Source organism: Pimephales promelas, chromosome 17, assembly GCF_988280905.1.
Source record: "Pimephales promelas chromosome 17, fPimPro1.hap1.1, whole genome shotgun sequence".
Taxonomy (NCBI): domain Eukaryota; kingdom Metazoa; phylum Chordata; class Actinopteri; order Cypriniformes; family Leuciscidae; genus Pimephales; species Pimephales promelas.
In genome coordinates, this window is record NC_142785.1 from 1660424 (window position 1) to 1674156 (window position 13733).

Below are 13733 nucleotides of genomic sequence, written 5' to 3' on the forward strand. Positions count from 1 at the left end.
GAAATCCAGAATATTATTGAATCCATAACTGATTAATGATAAAGCATATTTTGAACATCTCTGATGTTGCTGTTGTTTTGGTGTCTTCTGCTAACTAATCAGTTTGAGATCAAACGAATGTCATATTTTCGCTCTTGTATTATCCGTTGTTTTGCTTTATTTACAGATGTTTGATTCAACACAGCTTTGCAATGCAATAGTATCAGGAGAAGCTGAACTATGTTGGTATCGACAGAATTAGTTGCTTTTTTTGGTGCGCTTTGCAGTTTATTACCCAAGATCATGACGTGTAAAGTGACCAACCACTGTTCGTTTTGCTTTTTTGTGCTCTTCAAGATCTGATGAACAATGCAATAATATCAAAAGTGAATAATACAAGGATAATAGACTACAAAAGTAAGGCCACTTTAATCAATCCGTCAGTCATGATGATGGTTAGTTTTAATGATTGATCAATTAATCAGGCTCATGATGACGGACAGAGGCAAAACTATTATTAAAAGCATGAGCCTGCGACGGCAGCTGATGTAGTTGTCAGTATTGAGCTGAAACTGACTGACAGACATTTGTGATTTAATCATGTTCATCCGGTTAGTATTTCCTCATGCCTGTAAAAGCGCTTGTGATTTGCTTTGGGTCTAATAATAATGCTAATGAATATTCAAAATCCGCTCGTGTGTTTAGTAAATGAAATGTTTGCAGCTTCTCTCTGGAGACGTTTATAATGGAGTCTGGTTTAATCACTTCTATAGTCTAAAAGTGTCTGGTTTACACGAGTGTTTGTCTTGAAGGCTTTGGCCGTGTCCGTATGCACATGTGATGATAAAGTGGATTCTGAATCGATCTTCTCTCCTCGCCGGTCTAGTGTAGGTGTTCATGATGTCTCCTGTCCTCTATCTATGAACTAACAAGTGTCTCGGGACCTCTTCCGGATCCGGCTGTTTTAACAATGCCCAGCTTGAGCTGAAAGTATGAAAGTATCAGCAACTTCTGGGAATGCAATGATCCTCCTAAAACACATCAGTTATCCTCACAGCAATGCATTAATGATGAGTAGTTCACTTTTGAAAAAACTTTAGCTGATAATTTACTCACCCCCATGTCATCCAAGATGTCCGTGTCTTTCTTTCTTCAGTCGAAAAGAAATTAAGGTTTTTGAAGATTTTTCTCCATATAATGGACTTCAATGGGGTCCAAACGGTTCAAGGTCAAAAAGACAGTTTCAGTGCAAACTACAAACTGTTCAAAGGGCTTTAAACGACTCCAGACGATGAATAAGGATCTTATCAAGTGAAACGATCGCTCGTTTAATAAATAAATGACAAAGTTTAAGTTTTATAAGCACAAATGCTCGCCTTGCTCTGTTTGTGACTCTCCTGTTCGAATTCGTTCATCAAAATGAACAAATCTTTTTTCGAGTCATTTCGTTCATTCCACCAACGAAACGAACGAATTGACTCGGAAAAAGATTTGTTTTTCGGAAAAAGATAAAAAAATTTATATTATCACATTGGCCAGAATTTTAAAATCGGTGCAACAAAGGTTGTGATTAATACTTTATGTTCAATATGATATGATTTATTGAACACTAGTGTTGTGCATCACACCACTGTTTCCACTGTTTCCACTGTTTTAAAGCGTATTTTGCATTGCATTGTTAAAGCAACACCTCTTACCACGGTAAAATCACGGTAGCGTGTGGCCTCTTGCTTGCTCTTGCAGTTTTGGTTTGTTGCTGAATTGAACTTTCTTGTTGTGTGATGTGAGTTTGTGCTCAGTGTGACAGCGGGGTTAGTTATGATGATGAAGCATCGAACATATTCTGACCCTCGTCATGACCCGTGTCCCGCTGTTTAGCAGAGGAGGAGCTTTTTCGGGGAACTTGACTGTGTTTCAGCATGTGACGAAGGCGGTTTGATGTCAAGGCATGCCTGGAGTTTGTCCTTGGCACTGAGGAAGACAGCGCAGTTGTTTGCTGTTGTGTTCGTCACTCGCTGCACTGAAGGAAGATACAGAAATACAGCAGATTAATAAAACAGACTGACCACGACTTTATTAGCCTTGATCTCAGAGTCTATAAAAGGAGAATAAAGGACTGGTGATGGTGTGTGTGTGGGTCTGTGTCTCTCTGTTTCTCTGTCTCTGTAACTTAACTATATTTTGGGAACAAATGTATACCCTGAAGTGACCAAAACCGGACAAAATCTCCAAAAACCTCCATTTAGGGATGTCCTTATTTGTAAATGTGGTATAAAAAAATAAGTAATTGAAGGTTTTTTTAAAAATGTAAAAATGTGCTGGATCATCTCTGGAGATTTGGACAACTGTTCAAACCCATGACTGACCTTTCCCCTCTCTCTCTCTCTCTCTCTCTCTGCAGAATAAGGTGCTGAACATTGACGGGGTGAGGGTTAAACTACAGGTGAGCATTGATAATGATCTCTAATGATCTCAAGATGACGGTTGATTAACAGCTTTAACTTCTTTCTGGTCTAAACTGGCCTTTAAAACTGCAAACAAAGATTTATTTGTCTTAGTTTTGTCTCAAGCTTTTTAGGTTTGACCCGATCTGTGGGCATTTATCGGGTCACGTCAAACCCTTGAGTAGTTTGATGTTTTAATGATCACATGTCGTGATATCTGCTGTGTGAAGGCGATGCGTTCGGGTGTTGCTTTACTCCCTCTGGCTAATATTGAGTAAGTAAACACTGAATGTGCATCTCGAGGATCAGCTGTAACGAGAGTTTAACGAGGCTGTCATTGATCATTAACGCTCCGTTAGCAGCAGGACGACACACTGACAGACGCTGAATTACCACAAGATCAGAGAATACACTGCATGCTTTTCTGAAGATGTTCATTATTGTGGACTGTTGGATAGGAATGAGTGTGTGTGTGTGTGTGTGTGTGTGTGTGTGTGTGTGTGTTTTAACGCTTCCCAGAGAACTACTAAAAAAAAGTTTATTAACAATCTTGTTAACTAACATGAAATTTTGATTAATTAATTAGTCAGTAATAACACACATGAAAGTGGTTCTTCATACTTCTTTGGGAATTACACAATGAATTATGAACATTTTCAGTATTTCTCTGGGAAGCATTAAAAAATATTAGTTATTGTGTAATAATTAGTTAATATTGAAGCACCACTTTCATCTGTGTGTTATTACTAGTTCGTTAATCAGAGTTTCTTGATCGTTAATAATAGTTACTAGATTGTTAATATTGTGTTACTCATTGGTTAGTTATTAATTAACGAAGGAACCGTATTCTAAAGTGTTCAGTAAGAGCAGACTTCATGAGCAACGCTATCGAAAAATAAAATATTTCTGCAAAAAATAAAGCCGTCACACAGAGTCGCACGTCTGTGAGTCACTTTCCTTTGAAGAAAGAAACTCATACAGATTTGAAAAGACGTGGAAATGCGTAGATAATGACAGAATTTTCATGTATTTAGTGGTGTGTGTGTGTGTGTGTTATCTCTCAGGCTTTATTAATGTCAGGCTGTCCTGCTCATCAAGATTCGTGTCTTGCACATCAGCTTCATCAGTGTGAAACACGACCCTTCCGACGGGTCGCTGTGTGTGTGTGTGTGTGTGACAGGCTGCTCTTATCAGGACAGGGACTGTGTAATAGGTCTTGACCTCAGCCATAAATCCTCATGCTTGTGTTCTGCCTCGCGTCATTAACACACATAATTCAAGCGCTGCTCTGCTTCTCGACTCGGATCTGTGTGTGTGTGTGAATGAAGCATGTTAAGTGTGTGTCTCCTCTTGCTCTGCAGATTTGGGACACGGCGGGACAGGAGCGGTTCAGGAGTGTGACACACGCCTACTACCGAGACGCACATGGTGAGTTGAACTTTACTGAAATGTGAACGCAAATCCACTTTGTTTGGCCTTCCGAAAATGGATGAAAATTATGAAATTAATCATTGTAAACTTACCACTGTGAAAAGATCTGCTCAAGTTCATTCCAATCGACTGGCGTGATCATCCATATTTTCAGAATCCGACTCGAAATGATACGGTATTGTTAAAGTCCCCCTGCAGTCAGTAATTTTATCCCTGAAAATTAATCTTTAAACACAAAAATGACCAACAATTCTTCATGCCTTAAGATATCTTGAATGTAACTCGACACCCTTGCCTCATTTAGTAAACGTGGTTCTATGAATATGCAAATTAGCCCCGCCTCCACTAAATGATTATGGTAAGGCGTGTTATATATTGTTTGGCCAATCACAACGCACTTGTTCAGCTGGTCAATCAGAGCACTCTGAGCTTTTCAGAGGGAGGAGCTTTGTAGAAGTCAGAGTGTTTCAGTGGAGCTGAGTGATAAAATAATGTGCTTTTTGAACATTAAAGGAGTAGTTCACTTTAAAAAAAACTTTTGCTGATAATTTACTCACCCAAGATGTCCATGTCTTTCTTTCTTCAGTCGAAAAGAAATTAAGGTTTTTGATGAAAACATTCCAGGATTTTCTCCACATAATGGGCTTCAATGGGAACCAAACGATTCAAGGTCCAAAAGACAGTTTCAGTGCAAACTACAAACTGTTCAAAGGGCTTTAAACGACTCCAGACGATGCGATCAAGCGAAACGATCGCTCTTTTAATAAATAAATAACAAAGTTTAAGTTTTATAAGCTCAAAAGCTCTCCTTGCTCTGTTCTGTGATGCACGTTCGTGACTCTCCTGTTCGAACTCGTTCATCAAAATGAACAAATCTTTTTTCGTGTCATTTGGTTCATTCAACGAACGAATTGACTCGGAAAAAGATTTGTTCATTTTGATGAACGAGTTGGAAAAAATAACCCTGTCCACAGAAATATTTCACTGCGTGTCTTTAGTCAATCCTGACAGCACTTTTCTAACGCCAAGAGAGGGTTTGAGCCGTTTGGCCCTAAAGCATGCTATTACAATAATGACCTAACTTTTAAACCCCTTTTACTGAAACAATGGCACGAGTTAGTGCATTGTGGCCACGGTTTATTAAAATGAGGCAAGTAATTTTGAATGCATGGCCAAGATTTGATCAAATGACGGAATGATTAATAAAACAAGGGAATTAAAATGCAAACGAGGTGAGAAGAATGTGGCTAATTTAATGTCTTTGTAATATTGTTAAAGGAAAACAAGACAGCAACAACTACAAAAAACAGATTAAGAAAGTGTTAAAGTTGCAATAGTTTGGCAGTGTTTCTGTGTCTAAATCTCCTGCTGTGACTGAGTTAATGCTTTATTAATATAACTCTAAAAATGGCACATCCAAGCCTTTTCTCCTTCACGTTATCTCTCTCTTTCAGATTCTCAGCTAGTTTTGTTTATATTTTATGTAGTGATTATGAAGAAAGTGATTTTCCGTTTTGATTGATAAACCCATCGTTTTATCATACGAATGAACTAAAATGCCTCTACAAATGTGTTATTATGAATTATGAATATTACTATGAACTGCATAAACACAACACAACCTGACAGGTTAGAAATGAATGAGAAAACAGAAATGTTGTGAATGCATAAAGAGCAGCAGAAGTGCGACTCACCAGTGTTGAGTATTTATATTTGAAAATGAAAAATAATTTAAATTGAATACCGGATCAATAACAACATTGAGAGAGTGTAAATGCAACAGCAGAAGTGTGATTTACCCATAAACCCATTTCTGATGAGGTCATGCATCTGTGTAATGAGTCTGCGTGATGAATTTGATGTTACAAAAGAAACGTTTTTCTAAATTGTGCTGTCGTCCACATGATTATATGTGTAGCTGCGTTTTATCAGTTGCATTCAGCGCTGCTTTTCTCCTTCTGTCCATCTCAGTCTCATATATGACTATGTAATATACATTATTTATTGCCAAAAACAACAACATTATAATCCAAAACAACACTTTTATGATAAGAGTAAAGAATATTGCACTTAATCAACTTCCCTGTAGACATTAGCACTATCCGTAAACGTATCCGATACTATCCGTATCCGAGAGAAATCCGGTTCATGGTGGTGGTTTTAGAGCATTAAACCATAAAAAAGGGTTTTACTTTTTTAACTCCCTGAAACGCCTCCATTGTAGTCTTGAGGAACGATATTCCTCATTATAATAATTCATATGCAGAATAAAGGGGCGGGGCCTGGTTGAGTTAGTTAGTAGTTTGTTACTGTGCGTTACCGGACGCGAATAGTGCATCAAATTCGCGTCTAGTTTGACGCTTGACCACTTTGTGTTCATTTGCGCGTCAAGAGTGAAACTGACGCGCGTAAAAACTAGTGCTGTCAAACGATTAAAATATTTAATCGCGATTAATCGCATTAATGTCATAGTTAACTCGTGATTAATCGCACATTTTTATCTATTCTAAATGTCTCTTGATTTCTTTTTGTTACATTATTTTTTTCTCATTTTAATGCTCTTATCAACATGGAAAAGTGGAATAATTATTATTGAAAATAACATTGGAATAGTGTTCAATTTCACACTAACATATATAAATAATCTCTCACACAATGTAACTGTCTATCAATAAAAGGGTGAAAGAAATACTGACGAGGTCCTGATATTGACGAGGGGGCGGAGAATTCGCATCATCTGTGTGTGTGTGTGTGTGTGTGTTTGCTTGGCCATCATCAAGTGGTGTTTCAGACTGGACGTGCTGCGATGATGATCGCTCAGTTCACTACGACAAAACACACAGATCACTTGGTCTTGTCAATGGGACAATATTGTAACTTTTTAAAAGTAAACTTTCCATTCAGAATGTTAGGGCATCCATTTCGGCGTCTCGCGCTCGTCATCCACTCAAAAGTAACGTTACTATTTGGCCGGCTCGCAAGCCGAAACGAGTGTGTGCGGCACGAAACGTCCTCGCACTGAGCTCTGAACCCATTCACTTCAATGGCTTGCGCCGCGCAAAAACGTTTTGTTGCTTCTTCGACCAAAGCGCAAGCGGATCTAGACCGTATACAAAACAACAGGCACGCCACAAACACACGTTTGGGCTTCCGAGCCGGCTTTGAGTGGATGACGAGCGCGAGACGCCGAAATGGATCAGGCTGTTGCAAAAGCATGTGAAAAAACTACAAAGTTTGCTAGGACAAAAAGACAGTTAATCGCGCGATAAAAAAAATTAACGCCGTTAAAATGGGTTTGCATTAACGCCGTTAATAACGCGTTAAACTGACAGCCCTAGTAAAAACAAAAGTTTGAAGCGAAATTTACGCGCGTCACGCGCATCAGAATCGAAACCCGTTGGCGGCCATCTTTTTTCTGTTGATCAAGCATTCATCGAGAGAGTCACTGCACTTTATTTGCTCTGGAGAGCAGAACAGTGGCGTTGGGATCATCGTCGCCGTATTTGTGTCCACCGGACCCTTCGTAAGCGAACCGTTTGGCGAGTTTCACCATTTGCTCGCTCCAGGAGCTGCACTGGATGACGATACTTCACCACGTGAGCAAGCAGCTGGCTCCTGATTGGTTAACGAGGCGCGAATTGACGCAAAAGTTCAGATTTTTCAACTGGGGCGGCAGGCGCGAATTCGCGTCAAATGCGTGAATGCACAAATAGCACTAACTAAATCATTCGCGCGTAACGCGCCAGACACTCAATTCGCGCTATTCGCACGAATGAGGCGTATTCACCATAGATATGTATATAAAGGCTAGATGTGTTACGGCGGAGTTTCCATTGTCGTCACCGGCGGCCATCTTGTGACAGACAAGCTGATGTAAGATGAGTGGTCAGCACGAACACAAATACTCTTATCTCGTTGAAATCTTGACGGATTTACAAACGGTTTGGTTTACAAACGTTATTAACGTGGCTATAATTATCTGGACGATTATTTATTTATACACTTTTTATTCATAAGTATGGAGTGTCATAACTACATCTCTGACGTTTATAACAAAACAAAACCGTTTGAAAATCGGTAGAAAATTGAGCAAGTTACGGTCATTTAAATAGTACATGTACCATTAATACAATGTTACGAGTGAGCGAGCTGCCTGTGACAAGATGGCCGCCAGGTGCAGACGTCACGTGGATGCGTGGACGACACTTCTAGCCTTTATATAGATATCTATATCGCTTTACGCCTCATTCGCGTCGCAGGAATTTTTACGCGCGTAACGCGTCTGTGCATTGACTTAACATTGAAATCATTCGCGCCTGACGCGCTATTCGCGTCCGGTATGAACGCACCAATAAACTGGCGGTTATGGTAATTAGGGGCGGGAGATTTCCCAAACACACTCGAAGCGCTGGACCAATCACAACACACTGCTCCAGCCGACCAATCAGAGCACAGTGTGCTTTTCAGAAGGAGGGGCTTCATAGAGACAGGAAGTAAACAGAGCGTTCCTGACAGACTGAGATGGGAGGAGCCGCAACAATGGAGAATATGAGGAGAGTAATCAACAAAATAGTCTTTGGTGCAGAAAACATTGTGCTATTGTGTGCAAATCCTGTAGTAACACTTTGTCCTGTAAAGACGTGCATTATTATAACATATTGCACCAAACATATATATCTTAGCAGAGATGCACTACTGAATTTCAGTGATGTAAGCTTGCATTCGTGTGTGTGTTTCAGCCATTTCAACCAACCTGGAACAGAAAAAGGCACTCTCAGTGCATCTAAAGCAGAATAGTCATAACAAAACGCATGTTCCTCTAGGCAGAGTGGCCGTTTTAGTTTTAGTGCATTGTTAATTTTTCAGCAAAACGCTTTCCGAGAGCATGTGCGACCCACCCACACCAGCCCACGGTCTTACTTTCAAACGAGACTGATTGGATCATAAACCGCAGCTCTTATGACCTTTTTAAATGAGGTTCTGATTCACACACACACACACACTCAGCATGCTCTTTGACGTTTGATTGATGTTTAAATAAATGCACACTTTTATGCTGCCACATGCAAACCCATAATCACACCAGAAGTCCTAAGACGTTAGGGATGGCGGCTCTCGTATCGTCCTGCGTTTTATTAGTCTGAGTGAATCAGTGTGTAGAAGAGACTACTGTACTCGTGACGCCCACACACTGCCTCTCCCATCTGTGCCTGTGTGTCGTCCAGCTCACCGAGAGACGTGGCACTGCAACACAACACTGCAGATCAGAGGAAAACACACCGTCACTGGAGATCTGGGAGACGAATGCATTTAAATACATTACAATTATCATGCGCTTCTGAAATGCAACCTTTTTTATTATAACGGTATGGTTTGGTAAGTAATACGCTATAGATAAGGGTCTAATTCGCACTATTTATTTTTTATTTATTTTTTTATTTATTTAGAAAAGGGACAGTGTACATTAATAAACATTCTTAAATGTAAATGTACCCAAATTAGCCCAAAGGCTAGTTTTCATTGGTAGTCCCTTTGCCAGATGTTATTAGGCTCTTAACTAGAAAAAAAAAAAGAGTTAAAAATTACAGCAATACAACAGTCATAAAACTAGAAGTATACAAAAAGACAATGTATATATATATATACAGACATATACAATTTTGGATATACAATTAAACCAAAAGAAAAAGAAATTAAAAATAATTTAATTAAGTATGAAAGAATAGGTCTATAATAAAATTAATACTAAGGTTAGTAATAATAATAATAATAGAGGAGCAGCGTTAATGTTCACAGTGTTGGTTATGTAGAAGCCACTATTAACTATGAATCTTGCCTCAATAAACTCCTGCTTATTAATAGTCAATTCAGCTTTGTTTTTTACAAGACAGATTGTTTCAAAGCGTGATAACAAAGCAACATAGATTGTACAGCAGATCTAGAAGAAAATAGTGCCCTAAGTGGAGGCGGGGCTCATTTGCATATTCATAGAACCGCGCATACTAAATGAGGCAAGGGTGTCGAATTACATTCAAGATATTTTAAGGCATGAAGACTTTTTTTTCATTTTGGCGATCAAATATGAGATTTAATCGATAAAATGATTAGTTATTCAGTGAATAAAGGATGTAGAATCACACGTTGACCTGATTGGTTGCAAAAAATTTTCGTTTAGTTGCTAACATTAAAGGGTTAGTTCACCCAAAAATGATAATTCTGTCAGTATTTCCTCACCCTCGTGTTGTTCCAACCCCGTAAGACCTTCGTTCATCTTCGCAACACAAATTAAGATATTTAAGATATTAAGATCACTCTTGTACTAGTCCATAGGCTTCTTGAGGGAATGACTCTTGCTGGCCTCGAAAAGTCATTAAAGACATCGTTAAAATAGTCCAAGTGACTACAGGGGCTCAATCTTAACTTTATCAAACGACGAGAACACTTTTGTGCGCAAAAACAACAAAAATAACGACTTTATTTCAACTATTGGTTTATTTCTCCCTCTGCTCGAGTCAGGTTACTAGTTTAATAGCGTAAGCTTCTGTTATTGTACGTCACACGCATCACATGACCAGCGTCGGCCAATAGTGAGCCTACGTGTGACGTAGCTTTACGCAATAACACTACGTTAACTGACTACAGGCTCATGGAGAAGGAAGTGAATAGTTGAAATAAAGTCGTTATTTTTGTTTGTTTGCGCACAAAAAGTGTTCTCGTCGTTTAATAAAGTTAAGATTGAGCCCCTGTAGTCACTTGGACTATTTTAACGATGTCTTTAATGACTTTTCGATGTCAGCAAGAGTCATTCCCTCAAGAAGCCTATGGACTGTATGCAGGAGCGATCTTAATATCTTAAATATCTTAATTTGTGTTGCGAAGATGAACGAAGGTCTTACGGGGTTGGAACAACATGAGGGTGAGGAAATACTGACAGAATTATCATTTTTGGGTGAACTAACCCTTTAACACCAGCAGAAAAACAGGATTTCCCTTGGAGGATAATAGAAATAAAATGCTCATAAAAATTACAGGTAATGATAATTGGGTGGGTGGTCCTAAAAATAGGCTCATATGAAATCAATCATTCGTTTAAACATGAGCTGTCTCAATGCTGTCTTATTTACCTAAATTGATTTTCAACCTACAAACCAAATGTAAAGCTAATATCAGTGATTAAAAGGCTTTCAGAGTTAGAAGTGCTGTGGTTTGTGGCTAGTTTTGCAACAATGTAACATAGATTGTTTCTGTTGTACAGCAGATCTAGAAGAAAATAGTGTCATGAGTGGAGGCGGGGCTCATTTGCATATTCATAGTAAGGGTGTCGAGTTACATTCAAGATATTTTAAGGCATGAAGGCATTTTTTTTTCATTTTGGTGATCAAATATGAGATTTAATTGATAAAATGATTGACTACAGGGGGACTTATAGTTATTCAGTGATTAAAGGATGTAGAATCACTAACATTAACACCAGCAGAAAGGATAATGGGAATAAAATGCTGATTAAAATTACGGGTAATGATAATTGGGTGGGTGGTCCTAAAAATAGGCTTCATTTTCTTGATCTAAAACATGATTTATTTTGGCTTTAGGGTGAAATGTGACCTAGAAACGTTTTAGCGAGATAATGATCTCTCTTTACCTGCACTATCACCAGATCTACAGTATAATGTTCATCAACTAACAAACTAACACGATGTGAAGGGAAAACGACACAAAGAGAGAGAAGATTTGAAACCCATTCATAATTAATCATAATTCGTTTAAACGTGAGCTGTCTCAATGCTGTCTTATTTACCTAAATTGATTTTCAACTTTACAAATATCAGTGATTAAAGAGTTAAAAGTGCTGTGGTTTGGTTGAGCTGTGTGTTACGGCTCACTCTTCTGCTTTCTCTCCTATGGGTCAGTAATAAATGATTTTTTTTTTTTTTTGTGGACAGGGGTTTGAGAGCAAGATAATAATGGGCTTGAGAAATGGTTTTGACATAATGATTGTTAATTGCAGTCATTATTGTAGTGCCACTCACATGTCAGTCGAACTCGGCTCTGAAAAGACACTTTGTGAAGAGTCTTTGTTTCCCTGCTCCAGTTTAGTTGTTTATTCAGGCCAATATGCATTTGAAGAAGCATTTCTTTTCTTTTTTTTCCAGCTTTTTAATACTGACATTTACTGAAGGGGAAGAACAGACATCAGTACATGGAGACATGAAGTATATTTAGTGACACAGTAAAACATTCAAGCTTCATACATACAAAATTTGAGGATTTTAGATTTTAGTCATTCAATTTGTGCGTTTTAAATGGTTTTTATCATGCAATCTGTGGAAAATTCAACTTAAATTGTTGGTTGCACCCATGGCTTTGATTTATAATAACTGTAGGGTCCAAATTATGTTGTAAAATCAAAAAAAAAAAGTTCATTTGCCTTGCAGTACACTCTCAGAAAAAAGGTACAAAAGCTGTCATTGGGGCTGTACCTTTTCAAACGGTAAACTTTTGTCCATTTCAGGTGTTAATATGTACATTTTAGGTGGTAATATGTACATTTTAGTTACTAATATGTCCATTTCATAAGGTAATATGTCCATTTTAGGTACTAATATGTACATTTTAGGTGTTAATATGTACATTTCAGGTGCTAATAAGTACATTTTAGCTGTTTATATATACATTTTAAGTGTTAATATGTCCATTTCATGAGGTAATATGTCCATTTTAGGTGCTAATATGTACATTTTAGGTGATAATATGTACATTTTAGTTACTAATATGTCCATTTCATGAGGTAATATGTCCATTTTAGGTGCTAATATGTACATTTTAGGTGGTAATATGTCCTTTTAGGTGCTAATATGTACATTTTAGGTGGTAATATGTACATTTTAGTTACTAATATGTCCATTTCATGAGGTAATATGTCCATTTTAGGTGCTAATATGTACATTTTAGGTGGTAATATGTCCATTTTCGGTACTAATATGTACATTTTAGGTGTTAATATGTACATTTCAGGTGCCAATAAGTACATTTTAGCTGTTTATATATACATTTTAAGTGTTAATATGTCCATTTCATGAGGTAATATGTCCATTTTAGGTGCTAATATGTACATTTTAGGTGATAATATGTACATTTTAGTTACTAATATGTCCATTTCATGAGGTAATATGTCCATTTTAGGTGCTAATATGTACATTTTAGATGGTAATATGTCCATTTTAGGTACTAATATGTACATTTTAGGTGTTAATATGTACATTTCAGGTGCTAATAAGTACGTTTTAGCTGTTTATATATACATTTTAAGTGTTAATATGTCCATTTCATGAGGTAATATGTCCATTTTAGGTGCTAATATGTACATTTTAGGTGCTAATATGTACATTTTAGTTACTAATATGTCCATTTCATGAGGTAATATGTCCATTTTAGGTACTAATATGTACATTTTAGGTGTTAATATGTACATTTCAGGTGCTAATAAGTACATTTTAGCTGTTTATATATACATTTTAAGTGTTAATATGTCCATTTCATGAGGTAATATGTCCATTTTAGGTACTAATATGTACATTTTAGGTGTTAATATGTACATTTCAGGTGCTAATAAGTACATTTTAGGTGTTTATATATACATTTTAAGTGTTAATATGTCCATTTCATGAGGTAATATGTCCATTTTAGGTGCTAATATGTACATTTTAGGTGCTAATATGTACATTTTAGGTACTAATATGTACATTTTAGGTGCTAATACATTTTTAGGTGCTAATATGTACATTTTAGGTGCTAATATATACATTTTACTGTAGGTATATGTCCATTTCATGAGCTAATATGTCCATTTTAAGTGGTAATACGTACATTTTAGGTGCT

General features: G+C 37.4%; 2 protein-coding genes across 2 annotated transcripts in view; one reads left to right on the forward strand and one right to left on the reverse strand.

Moving 5' to 3' along the window:
- The window catches only part of nt5m (5',3'-nucleotidase, mitochondrial), a 339382-nt gene that overhangs the window by 128804 nt on the left and 196845 nt on the right, over positions 1 to 13733 (reverse strand). The gene's annotated exons all lie outside the window — the stretch shown is intronic.
- The window catches only part of rab26 (RAB26, member RAS oncogene family), a 64062-nt gene that overhangs the window by 24628 nt on the left and 25701 nt on the right, over positions 1 to 13733 (forward strand). Inside the window, exons 3-4 of the mRNA XM_089121758.1 lie at positions 2381 to 2422; positions 3785 to 3851. Coding sequence (XP_088977884.1) covers positions 2381 to 2422; positions 3785 to 3851 — 109 coding nt within the window. The remainder of the gene's footprint in view (positions 1 to 2380; positions 2423 to 3784; positions 3852 to 13733) is intronic.